The sequence below is a fragment of the Equus asinus genome, chromosome 20 (assembly GCF_041296235.1).
Source record: "Equus asinus isolate D_3611 breed Donkey chromosome 20, EquAss-T2T_v2, whole genome shotgun sequence".
Taxonomy (NCBI): Eukaryota; Metazoa; Chordata; class Mammalia; order Perissodactyla; family Equidae; genus Equus; species Equus asinus.
In genome coordinates, this window is record NC_091809.1 from 70,658,686 (window position 1) to 70,672,292 (window position 13,607).

Below are 13,607 nucleotides of genomic sequence, written 5' to 3' on the forward strand. Positions count from 1 at the left end.
AATGACAGAAAGCATGGAGGGAAGGCCTGGGTTCTAGTGCTTGTTTCTTTACAAAATAGCAGCAGAAGTGGAGGAAAAAGATTGGCCTTGGTGACTTGTAAGGCCCCATGAAGGAGCTACAGTGCTGTGATTATAAAGCATGCAAGAATTAGGTATTGTGTAGACATTGTTTAGTTTGATTAGAAACATTTCCTTGGGTGAAAACAGTCAATAAAATTGACCTTAATTAGTACAGATTTACATAAATTTAGACAAACACAAAATACCAAATCAGAATATGAAAAAATCTTTTATAAACTTTCTATGGTAATTTTTATTTTTATTTTTTCTTGGAAGTGACTAATTGTTAACTCACCAAGAGGTAGCTAGAAAATGACCAATTATTAAAGCTTGCTATTAATACTTCTCTGGCCTTTTCAAATCTCTTTGAACACTAATTTTTCATAGATATTTACATGTAAAATGGCATGTTATATTTCCCCAAAATTGTTGAAAAAATTCCCAGTTGCTAGCAAAATGCTCATTTGAAAGTTAATGTACCAGAAAAGGTAGTTTACAAGTCCTCTCTAGAGTCAACTATTTCAAGAGGAGTTTGTTACATTTTAATAGACTTGTCAAGAACTTGGATAAAGACGTGGAAAATGTGAATGTGAAACTTTCAGCTAAGGCAAAATTGAGAAGGAAAAATATCAGAATATAGAATTCATACCCAATGTAATATAATAGGCTAAAGCCAATAAATTGTTGCATTTATGTAACTACTCTCTCATGCGTCCATTTTTTTTTTCTAGTATAGGATAGAAGGGTCATTACTTGATAGCAATCATGTGAGAAAATCTATATGTTGGAAACTTGAGATGAGCCATTATGCAACGTAGTTGTCCCACTATATAATACAGACATAGAATTAGCAGATTCTGTCCTTAGTGAGGCACATGTTGATCTTCAGTACTGCTCTGTACCGTTAGTCTATGTCAAAGTTGTGCTGAATTCCGGTGAATTGGGAAAGGTCACTGAGATGATGATGGAGTCTTAAAATTATATCAGGAATTTTAGACTTAGCTAGTTGTGTTAGCATGAAGAAAATAAGATTGGGCTGGGAAATCATCCCATTTTTATCTTCGGTTTTTGAATGTCTGTTTCAGGAATATTATTATCTAGAGGAGCCCAGTAGGTGGAAGTTATAGAGACACAGATTTCATCTAAGTGAAAGAAAACAAAATAGAATTATTGGCAGTGGAACACGCTGCTGTCTCTGGAAAAATTCGACAGAGGGTAGGTTACCTTTGGTCAGGGCTGTCATAGAAGGGGTTAGACTTTGGGTGGATGGTGAGATGTGGGTTAGGACCTTTTAGTTCTCCAATTTTAGAAGTATATGTTTTAGTGAATTATTTAGCAAAATAAATTTACTGATAAGTAAAATGTTTAGTCAAAACATAAAGAATCCCTTCTCTATGTAAGACTCAGATATAATTAGCATAACATGTATGCCTTGTCTCCAACAAAATTTCACTTTTGTGATGATTAGACAAAGTTATGTAATTGCTAGAATTATTTCCTTCCAATTTGTTCTCCACACTTCATTCAGAGTAATCATTACCAGATACTAACCTCTTCACACCGCCTTCCTGCCTAGAACGCAATCACTCTGCCTTGATTTTAGGATAAAGACACATTCTTAACATGACCTACAAGTCCAGCAAGATCTACCCCTACCTGCTGCTGTAGCTTTAGCTTGTACCATCCTCCATTTCCAATCCAAGCATATTGACCTACTATTAATTTCTCATATATACAGCATGCTCTCATTTGCCACACATGGCATGGATGTCCTTCTGATTCCTGCATTTTTTTTTTTTTTTCTGCATGGATGTCCTTCTGATTTCTAGATGACTCCTGCCTGCTCTACCCTCCAGAACTCAGGTCATCTTTCACTTAATCAAGAAAGCCTTCTTGACCTTCCTGTTTAGATCTCATTTCCTGTTACACATGCTCATACTCTGTCTTTCTCATTCACTGCATTGATCACTGTTACAATTTACATTTGATTATGTAGGTATCTGATTAATAGCTATTTCCCCTACTAAAATATAGGCATCCTAGGGCAAAAAGCATTTTCTGTTTTTAGTTCACTATTGAACTAGTGCCTTGCAATATGTGCATATTACAGTAAATATGTTGAATGAATAATGTAAGTGGATCAGGTAACATTTACTATCGAAGTATAGAAGAGCACATTTAGAGAAAGGATATGATACATGACCCTAAGAAAATAAGCTAATTTTATATAGTGCTTGCATTTTTTTTAGACTGGTTTTTCTATTCACAAAAGTCCTAAGAGCTAGGATTATTATATTAATTTTACAGATAAAGATATTTTATCCCTCTAAACTTTACAGATAAAGACAATTAACTAGCTCAAAATTAATAGTTATTAAGTAGCAGATTTAAGATAAGAAACCATGTGTTTGAGGGGCCTGCCCCATGGCCGAGTGGTTAAGTTTGCATGCTCCACTTTGGTGGCCCTGGGTTCAGTGGTTCAGATCCTGGGCACAGACCTATGCACTGCTCATCAAGCCATGCTGTGGTGTTATCTCACATAGAGGAACTAGAATGACCTACAGCTGGGATATACAACTGTGTACTCGGTCTTTGGGGACAAGAAAGAGAAAAAGAGGAAGATTGGCAATAGATGTTAGCTCAGGGCCAATCTTACTCACCAAAAAGCAAACAAAAAAGAATCTGTTTTCAAAAACCCATGTGTTTGAGATTTTAGGAAAATAACCATGCACTTGATATATCTAGATGTTATATTCTTTATTAACTTGCCTCAAATGGCATATTATAATTTTCTATAGAGCTATCTTAGTTTGGGTTGCTATAACAAAATATCATAGACTAGGTGGCTTAAGTAATAAACAATTGTTTCTCACAGTTCTGGAAGCTAGGAAGTCCAAGAGCAAGGTACCAGAAGATTCGGTGTCTGGTGAGGGCCCTTTTCCTGATTTGCAGACCGCCGCCTTCTTGCTGTGTCCTCACATAGGGGAGAGGGAGAGCCCTGGTCTCTTCCTGTTCTTATAAGGCATTAGTCCCATCATGAAGCTGCACCCTCATGAACTTATCTAAACCTGATTACCTCCCAAAGGCTCCACTGCCAAATATCATCACATTAGGTTTCAACATATGAGTTTTGGGGGGACACAAACATTCAGTCCATACAAGGACTAAGGCATGTTTTATTTATACCTACTCATCTAAAATATATCTATAGTTTTAAAAATTACATATGGAATTTTCAGTTAATTGTATTTTAGAGATCTTGATGGGTGGGATTTGAAACATGAAAGTAACGCTGCCATCTAGTGACAACTAACCTGAATGAAGTTTGAAGACTAGAGGAGCAGGTTAAGCTCTCTAGGATGGTAAAACAAGTCATTCACAGAGAGTGGGCCAGGCACATAACGTAGGGCAGTCATTTCTTGTTAGCGAACATTTGAGGTAGCTGATTCTTGTGAAAGTCATGAATTAGTGACTAAATAAAACAAATGTGCTTAGCTGTAGAATATTACTGTGGAGTGAGTAGATAAAATGGTTTCCTATGATTGTGCCGCTTGACTGGGATCTGTCTCCATTTTTCTCACTCTCCTTACTTCTTCTGAATGTGGAAATTTGTACTCTGATAACCTAATAAAAAGAAGTTTTCATCTTAGTTTAAAGAACTAAGTATATTCAGGAACAAACATTTATGAGGAAATGGGTCCTTGGTAAAATTTCCAGAGAGATTTTTCAGCATGATAAGGAAGAAGTGGAATGCCAAAATAAACTCCATCTATTTCAAGGGGACACCTAAAGCCATTTTGAATTAAATTACTGTGTGATTTAATGTAAACACAACAATAAAACACTGCCAGACATGCAATAAATAGTTCAAACATGAAGAGGTATAAGAATTTTCTTGAAAGCATTGAACCGCAAAGGAAATTTGGATAATTTATTTGTATCTTAAGTTCTGAACTTATACGATAGATTTTAGCTGATATATTTTAAATGAATTATTGTCCTGGTACATTAAAATTGCAGATAAAATTATCATCCAAAATCCCTGGAGCTGAAATGTCCTTATCATGGGCAGATGCCAGTGCAAAATGGATAACAATTACTCTATTTCTCTGGCCTAACCAACAAAAACCTATCACTCTCAAATGAGAATAATTTTGCTGATTGAGGTGAGAAAATTATATTTCACATTTTTTTTAGATAATCCAGAGAGGATTTTTTCTATTTGTCCACTTACTGGTATATTTTTTGAACTATATCGCTAAAGTGTTCTAACTCATGGTGTAGATATAGCCTAACTGGAAATATTAATTACTTTTTGTATAAGTCAATGAGAATTATTGCTTTCCTGACATACTTATTGCCCTGTCTCCCTTTGAGGAACATTATTTCATATGCTGACAATAACCACTGTGTAGCAGAGTTGCTGTTTTGCCAAGAGTTAAGGTGGAAATCTCAGGGGCACTAACAATTTCGAGATGAGAAAAGCATCTGACTTACACATATGTCTTAGTCAATATCCTTAAAATGAAGTAGTTTTACGTTTATTTCGGGACAAGTATATAGATATGATCCTATCTTTTGTTTTCATGCGATACACGATTCATATGAAGAATGTGGATAGTACCAGACAGTAGCAGATGACAATCTAGCAAGAGTTTGATTTAAAATGAATTGTGAGAAAGTGTTGCATCAATACCGAAGAGACTGATTCTTTGAAAAATATTTTGTACAGTATGGTTCTGATTCTCTTTGTATGAGGCACAGCTGATCTGCGATCATGCTTGTTTGGGGCCAGGGAAGAACTCCAGAGGAGCAGTGCTTCAGATGAAGCTAGAGTGAGCCAGGTGCTGTGGAAGGGGGTTGTGCAGAGGCTCAGAGTGTTCTAGACAGAGAAAACACAAAAGAGCTTTGTTTGAGATTCTTAATACTTATCAGTGAACAAAGGATTCAACACAGCACCAGTGTGGAGGCGCAGAATATACTGAGGCTCTCTAGGGCTCTTAAAACCCCGAAAAGTATAGTGGGGGCAGAACAAGAAATTGACCTCCTGCTGGAAGAAAGTACTCAGGTGATTATAATACTAGTAGACTGGGTTTTGTGTGAGTACAGAGCAGAGAGAGACTAGTTTCTTATCGGGGTTTTGGTGAGAGGAAAGTTCAAGACTCCTGAAGGAGTTGACATTGGTCATGGTACTTAAGGAGGAGCGGGGTGAGGTCTGCAGCATGTTTGTAGTTTACTTTTGGCACTGACTGTGTTTTGACCCTTGCCTTATTTGTTCAGCTAGGATTGTGTCTAAGCAGAGCCTCTGCATCTGTTCTAAACCTCAACTGCAGCCTTATCCTTTTACCCATGTGCCGAACCCTCCTGGCTTACCTTCGAGGATCCCACAAGGTAAGGAAAAATATCCTAGTCACAAATTCCAAGATAAAAATCAAGTGTAACAGTGGCATTTTAGTCCTACTTAGTTTCCATGGTCTGACTTCCTGCTAGAGTGATTTCCTCAAAGATGGTAGTAAAGACCACGTCACCTGTCAAGATGATCAGTGAGCTGTTCTGCAACACTAGATAAAGGCAGAGGATAATAGAAAAAGTTATTAATAGTGGTATCAGGCCCTGCGTTAAGCACTTTACATGTGTAATTGTGACTCCTCACAGTGACTCTGCAATCGGGTGTTGCAAATGAAGAACCTGAGGCATAGAAAGTTTGAGTAGCTTGACCAAGATCATGAGACTAGTGAATGGCAGAGTTAAGTTCTGTCCCAGTTCTGAGCTTCTTCCACTATACTATGCCTCACTGAGATGCTGTTTTTTCATTTAGTTAAATCCGGGTGAGCAAACCGGAGCCCCGTGACCTTTGAACAATACCTAGGATGACTAGTGGTGTGGTTGGCAATTTATCACTTCTTAAAACACACAACTGTTTTGAGCTGTGTAATAAGCTTGGAAAAGATGCATTGATTAAATAATGATGTCTTGTGTGATATTAAGTGTTGTAAAATGAAGGATGTAAGAAAACAGAAAAGCACTTTGAAAGTTAAAACTCAACTGAAATTCTTTTTTGCCTTCGATTATCCTTGTGTGTGTTTGTGTGTGTGTGTGTGTGTGCTGTATGTTTGTTTATTCCTTTCTTCACTAACATAGTAAGGCTCTGCTGGATAGATACTGATATTTTAAGAGCTTGTTAGCATGAGGTCACTTTGATGTTCTGTGAAGTTCATATGGGTAAATTTATTGCAGTAAAACTTCTCAATCTTTTCATGTGATTATATTTGGAAACTTTTTACTTTTAATGCAGTAATTTGTGGAAATAACTCTTCTCTCGGTTGCCTACCATTGTAAAATGCTAGGTTTTGATCCCTGTGGCTAGCCATTAGCTTGGCATGAAGAAAGAGAAGGTACACGGCAGGGAATGAAAAGTGCCTAAGTCTTTCAGTATTTAATGTCTTAAAGTCTTGTCTGCCAGTGTGAAACATAGGTATTCAAAGATGCTTGACATTTTGTTTTTCCATAAGATCAAGCAGGCATTTAAAACCACAGATGGAATCGCTTCATTTAAAAATAATCTTATTTTTTGACTATAAGAAGAAATCATATATATTATAAAATTCAAACATTTCAGAAATATGCAAAGTAATCAGTGAGGGTTTCTCCTAATATTACTCTGTCAGAACAACCACTGATTATAGTTTGGGGTAAATGCCTGTAGATATGTTAACGTATAATGCCATTAATTTTAAACAATACAGGATCATAGTGAAGTTTATGTGTTATAACTTTTTTACCTAACAATATATCTTGCACATCTTTCCATATCAATAATAAGCCTTCTCTCATTCTTTTTTAATAGTTTGAGTGTTCCATTGACTTGGATATATCATAATTCACCTCACCAATTTTTATTTGGTAGGCTTCTGCCATATTTCCAAAACTTTGATATTAGAAGCAATACTGTAGTGAAACACTTTGTACATATATCTTATTTGTTGCATCATTTTTACTATATTAAATGATTGTTATTTAGGTTCCAAGCAGGAGAACCAGAAGATTGCTGGATAAAAGCAGAACGTTCCATATAACCTGTGGCGTTACTATCTGTATTTTCTCAGGTGAGAAAGCCAAAAGATGTTAAATATCATGTTAGAATAACACATTTTATGAATGGTATTTTTATTGTTCTATAAATTATTTACTGACACCAACTTGCAATTTTCTTATTGTATAGCTTAATTTTCTCTTTCATGTGTTTAAAGAGAGTTGTGTGATGGCACTACAGAAAATGGGTGTGTCTTATGCATTATATATATATATATATATTTTTTATATTATAATATGCAAAAGTTGGGCCCCAAGCTGGTAATGATTGTTTCCTAAAAGCAAATAATTTTATTTAGAAATATTGGAAGAAGCAGACTAAAAGTTTTTATGCTCTAAAAGTAATGATATCATAGGAGTTTAAATGCATGAAAATTGGAATGTGAAATGTACATTCATAGAATATGAGTCCACCCAAAATTATATTTGGTAAGTGTTTCTTTGATATTAATACTTGTGTAGAAGAGCAAATGTCAAAAATTTGTGGAAATTTATCCTGCTCAATTCCAAGTTGAAAAATAAAATGAGAATCTTTTGGTTCTTAGGAGTTATTTTAAAATAAATTTTTATCCTGAGCATTTATATGATACTTTTCAAATTTTTTGGACAGAAAGTAGTAAACATATTGATTAAGTCATGGTCTATGGAGATGGATTGTGTAGGATTTATGCCCACTTGTCCTTCTGCCTTACTGTGTGACACAACCTTTCTGATCTTCAGTTGGCTGTTGTTTTAACTGTAAAATGGATTGACAGTAGCTCCTACCTCATAGATTTAAGATCAAAATGAGAACATCCATATGAAGTTCTTAGAATAGAATTAGTTATAACTTATAATCTCAGGGATTAGTTATCTCAGTAGCATAGCACCTGACATTTTCATCTGGTCATTTTCTGATAGGACCTAGATGTTCTGATACTAGGGACACTTAGTCTGGACATTTATGGATGGCCATTTTGAATCAGCAGTGTTTTGATACAGCTCTTACCAAGAAATCATTAAGTTTTCAGCTGTATAAAAATTGCCAACTATTGTTGAAACAGGCATCTTTACTGTTTTATCCCTGAGCATCTTCCTATTAGCAGTTCCCACCTCTGGAGGTGAGAGAAGGGGAGAGGCTCAGGGATGGGCTGAGGACTCTAGTACGGCTCAAGGCTGAGGATGGAATAAGAGTCCAGGATGAGATGAGGGCCAAGCGTCTGATAAAAGTTACAGATGGATTAGAGCTAGGGAGGGCGAAACGTCAGAAATGGAGGAGGGTCAGGAAACATCGGCACTTTCATAACTTGGTTTGTTCTAAACAGTAGTTGTGTCTAAATATTCTGGTTCAGTTGGAGAACAGCCAAGAGATCAAGATAGAGTATTGCCATGAATGGGCGTGAATTCCAGAGGGTTTGCATTCTGCCACTCACTAATGGGCTGCTCTTAGCTAAGTTACCTTTCTTAACCTCGGTTTTCTTATCTGTAAAATAGGGACGAGTCTACCTACCTCATTGTTTTGTTGTAAGAATCAAAATGAGAAAATCCCTACAAAGAACCTGGCATAGCTTTCTCTCTGCTGCTTAAAACTAGAAGCCTTGAATTCTTTTGACCTAAAAGACCTTTTAAAGAAGGTGAATATTTCCCTTAAGGATGTATCTCATTCAGCTATTACCTAGGACTTTTTTTCGGAAGAATTCAGAAAGAATGGTGATTCTTCTAAGGATGCCTTTGCACTTTTGAACCATAAAGTATATAGTTATAAGCTTTTAATTTAAAGTAGAGATTCTTTTTTTTTTTAACCATAGATTTCAGTAGTGATGAGCTATCAGACACAACAGTTTTACTTAAATAATGTTTTAGAGCTGTGCCATAGTCAAGTGTCACCTAGACACACTTTGTTTTACTTTTTGGGAACCTGTCCTTGCTTGTTAATTAACCCATTTTCAGCTCCCTATCCCCTTTTTCCCCCTAATTTGATTACTGGTAGGAGCTTACAAATCCTTTAAATAACATCTGGGTTATTTAGCATTCTAGTCCTTCTCTTTCACTTTCCTTGGTCTTTATGAATAATTTAGAACTCTTGGCCTCTCTACATCTCATATTCTAGGTTGGAGGAGATTATAGAGTTTTCTAGTTTATAAGGCATATCTTATTTTGAGTCACAGGATAAACTGTAATGGTTTACCAAGCAATTTGGGGTCACTTATCTCATTAAGTCTCTGATTTCTGTCACCATCATTTACAGAGAGGTAAACAAAAGCATTGCTAGGCAAGCAATGTGACCAAGAAATAGATTTTTCAACCAATTTTCTGTTGTTCTTTTCAGTACATTCCAACGTGCTATTACTTCAAACCTTATTTCCTACAAGAAAAGGTTGGGGAGGGAAGAGGACATTAGAGTTCCGTGCACAAGGTCATTTGTTGCTTCCTTGTCCAAACTCCTCAAGATAATTTCATTTCCCTGATCATGACAAAAAGAATTTGTCTTCAACTCTTTAGTAATTTCCTAACACTTTTCTCTTTTGTATGAGCTCTGAGTCAGTTGAATACTCTTGACTGTGCCCTTGTAGGTAGATTATTAAATGGTGATTATTACTTTCCTGAGTTTTTGTCCCATGAAGTGGTTACCGACACTTTTGCTGTTGGATTTAGGACATTATGATTTGAGTCCATGGACTGTGAAAAATTTCAATTGGTCAAAAGCCTTTTAGTGGGGCTATATTTTAGGTTAAGTGCAGTGAAGTATATAAGATATAAAACAGATTTGGTGCTATGGGAGAGGTGCAAAATGTGAACCATCTAAAATATCCAGGGGCTGCTTAAATAAATACATAAATGCCCATATTATTATACGTGTGTGTGTGTGTCTATAACCCTGACTTACTAGGGTTATTTTATTGCAGCCTTTGAAAATTCCACTTCTTTACAGGATTTCTAATACTAAAATTGCCTATAACTGAGATTTTCTGTGTGTCTTCAAAACTTCCCTTTTCAATTTAATATTTTATTGCTCGTATAGCTGTCAAAGTTTGCCCCTGTATTCATTTAGGGAGAGGAACTGACTCCTCTTCATACGGCATACCTCAAACCCTGCTGACTTGTGCTTGGTGCAATTCCGCAGGTGTGCACGTGGCTGCCCATCTGGTGAACGCCCTCAACTTCTCAGTGAACTACAGTGAGGATTTCGTTGAACTGAATGCAGCAAGATATCGAGATGAGGTGGGTGGGCTCTGTCTTCTTGTTTTCCTTTCACCTTTTGTGAGATGACTAATGAGGGCCTGTTATTTTCACAGAAAATGTGTACCTTACTGCTCCTTTTGAGTGCTTTTAAAATGCACTTCTCAAGTTGAGTTTTATTCTTTTTCAATAGAAAATATAGGTAATTACTATTTCACGGTCTCTCCTGCTGAAAATGGGAGTTCAGAGCATCTCTAGTTTTTATATTCAGCAATGTTCAGATGGTTGCCACTCAGGCCTGCCTTCTGCCTCCCAACAGTTTTTGTCTAATTCCTGTCATTCAGTGGAGACTGTTGACAGTGCCGTTACAGGGTAAAAATCCTTTAATAACTCAGATACTGTGCTTGGGGGAAAAGTGGGAAGAAAAGACGGTTGATTATTTGAGGATCCTAGATAATCAGTTTATTTGACTTAAAAATATTATTGAGTTGTAATGGTTCACTCTGTTTTGTTTTGTTTTCAATCCTCAAAATAGGTGACCTTGAGGTGAATTCTGTAGGAGGCAATATTTGACTCAGGGGTGCTTTTCTCCATGTGAAGCTGCCCGTAGAACGAAACTGTATGTGCAGGGTGCAGGGCCAGAGCCTGATGAATAAACAGCACAGACACAACCTTGCTGAGGGCTCTCTTGCTCCGTACTTTCAGGGTGTCCTCAGGCTGCCTTTGATTCCCAAAGCCAAGACTGCATCGAAACCGAAATGCTCATTGTCTCCTGGGATCAGAACTCCACCCCGTTCTGCTAAGTCTGGTAGTGACCTAATAAGATTGTTCCCCATCTTCACCCAGTCCATTTTCTCCTCCACATATCACAGATTTATCTAGATTAATACTGCTGCGATCATGTGCTTGACCTCCCTCCCAAAACAGAGAAACGGTAAAAGTAACAACAGTCAAAGAAACAAATCACAAAACCACAATAGCAAGCAGCCTTTGATAAATCCCTCAACTATACTAGTATTTTTAAAGACACCAATATGATTTACTTGATCTGGCTTGGGACCAGGCATTGATCTTTTTAGAAAGCTTCCCAGGTGATTGTAGAGTGCACCCAGCATGAAGAACTCCTGAAAAGTCCAGCTCCTTAGCATGCTATTGGTAGGTCTGCACATCTAATGATTTTGGACCAGAGCCCCAAATTCTCCCTGCCTGCATTTACTTCTACTCATTCCTCTGCCCATATCACCTGGGGTTACTTGTTACTACTCCTGCCATGCAATTTCCTTTCCTATGTTTTTCTTCTTTGCCTCTCTTTTGTTTTGTAATTTGTATGTCTTTAATAACTATAATGGTTTTTATCATTTTAATGTAATATACTTTTGCTTTATATTCCAATATCTTTAGTCCTTTTTTAGGATTTTGAGTTATTAAATTTATTTCATTTTAAGAGTGATATATCCAAGTAAATGAATAGAGAAAGCTTCTCCTCCAAAAATAGCCATAGTTAATAACTTTATGTTTTCTTATAAGATATTTTGAATGGTATTTTATGATACATATTCCTCAGCAATTTACTTGTTTTCATAAATATACGTATTTTGGCTTCCTGTATCAGAAAGTATAGATCTATCTCATTCTCTTAGCATGAAAGAACTATAATTTGTTTTTAGCCTTTTCTTATTCACAGATATTTAGGTTGATTCCAAGTTTTTGTCGTGAACTTCACTCCAATAAATTTATTTTTGTACAGTTCTGCTAGACAGATTCATAGAAGTAGAATTTGGGTTTCAAAAGAGATGCACATTTTTAGTTTTGATGGACATTACCAAATTGCCTGCAAAAAAGGCTTCACCAGTTTACATATTTCTACCAAATTTATCAGAATGCTTATTTCTACACCTCACCTATGTTTTTAAAAAATTTTTGCCAATAGATGAAAAATGATAACTCATTGTTTTAATTGATATTTCGCCTTTCTTTACTTCTTTCCTGTCTTCCTTTTTTCCCTCCCTCTCTTATTTTTTTTTTAGTAAATATTTTTGAGCACCTGTTAGGTACCAGGCAATGTGCTAGATGAAGAGGAAACAATACGTACTCATACACACATATATTAGATGCATAAACAGATATGTTATTCTGTGAATTGTCCTTGAAAAAGATGGGTTTGTGCCATGTACCCTACCATTCTTCTTTGTGCTTTCACTGTGCCTCCTCCAGATCTCCAATGATCCATCCTCCAGCTTCTGATGTGGCACATTCTTGATGGCCTAGCTAAATCTGCCTCATCCTGTCATCATGAAACCATCTCTTAGTCTCACATTCCATTCATTCCCTGGCAATGTTAATTATTCCGTCTTCTGAGTTTCCGTAGCTGTTTATTCATATTTTGGGTATTACCACTTTGTTCAGCCCATTTTGTATTTTTACTACTTGTTTATATATTAGATTTCTCTAGATTACTCTCTTTAGTCATGTTTCCAATACCAGGGGTAGAAGTCATTTGACCTAAGCCCAAGGAGAGCTATTCCTGAGCAAGTGGTCTAATTCAAGGCCCCTAAATTACATCATATAAATGGTTTCCTACTTTGTATATAGCGTGGCCTGACCCCAGATTCATGGAGGCGTAAGGAAAGATGTTCAAAAGTTGTGCAATATTAAACACCGTTAGGATGAAAAATAAATCCACAAATCTACCGGGAATTGATCGAAGTTTTCCGGAAGATAGAAAGAGAGTTAACTGTAGTTTATTACACCATGAGAGATGTAGTTTAAAGGAAATATTATAATAACAATATTAATGTTTTGTATTTCTGAGTAATAGAAACCTAGCCTCCTTTTTTGAGTATCACCACTGCTTTTCACAGTATTGGAAACATTGTACATTCTCAATTAGTATTCTTTGAGCTGAATTTACACTGTACAGACACCCCTACATATTTTATCACTTTTGATTCTCAGTGTCTTGGCACCTTCAGGTGCGGTTTGGCAATTCTAGTGGATAGAATATATGGTAATGTTTCCATTTTATAGCCAAAAATATGAGTCTCAAAATGGTCAAAGGATGGGTCTCAGACCACTGCCACCAGCTTGTAATTAGCCCTTAGGATGAAAACCCAGGCCTTCTGACTCCTCATCCAGCGCTCCTCCTTTCTCAGAGGGACAGTCTTCTCTGAGTTGGATCTTATACTTGTTATAATCTCCTCTAGTGTCATAAAAACATTATGCAACTTAATTGAATTTCTGTTATTTCCATTTGTACAAAATATATGGCTCTTAAACCCTACAGATTTCTTATAGAA

General features: G+C 36.4%; 1 protein-coding gene across 9 annotated transcripts in view; it reads left to right on the forward strand.

Moving 5' to 3' along the window:
* The window catches only part of NOX4 (NADPH oxidase 4), a 151,982-nt gene that overhangs the window by 18,512 nt on the left and 119,863 nt on the right, over nucleotides 1–13,607 (forward strand). For 4 of the 9 annotated variants that reach the window (XM_070490467.1, XM_070490469.1, XM_070490470.1 and 1 more), the window contains exons 3-5: nucleotides 5,341–5,451; nucleotides 7,082–7,166; nucleotides 10,256–10,353. In XM_070490467.1, the coding sequence (XP_070346568.1) occupies nucleotides 5,341–5,451; nucleotides 7,082–7,166; nucleotides 10,256–10,353 (294 nt within the window). Of the gene's footprint in view, nucleotides 1–1,179; nucleotides 1,276–5,340; nucleotides 5,452–7,081; nucleotides 7,167–10,255; nucleotides 10,354–13,607 lie in introns of those variants that run through there. The other 5 variants (XM_070490472.1, XM_070490473.1, XM_070490474.1 and 2 more) reach the window with 2 other exon arrangements.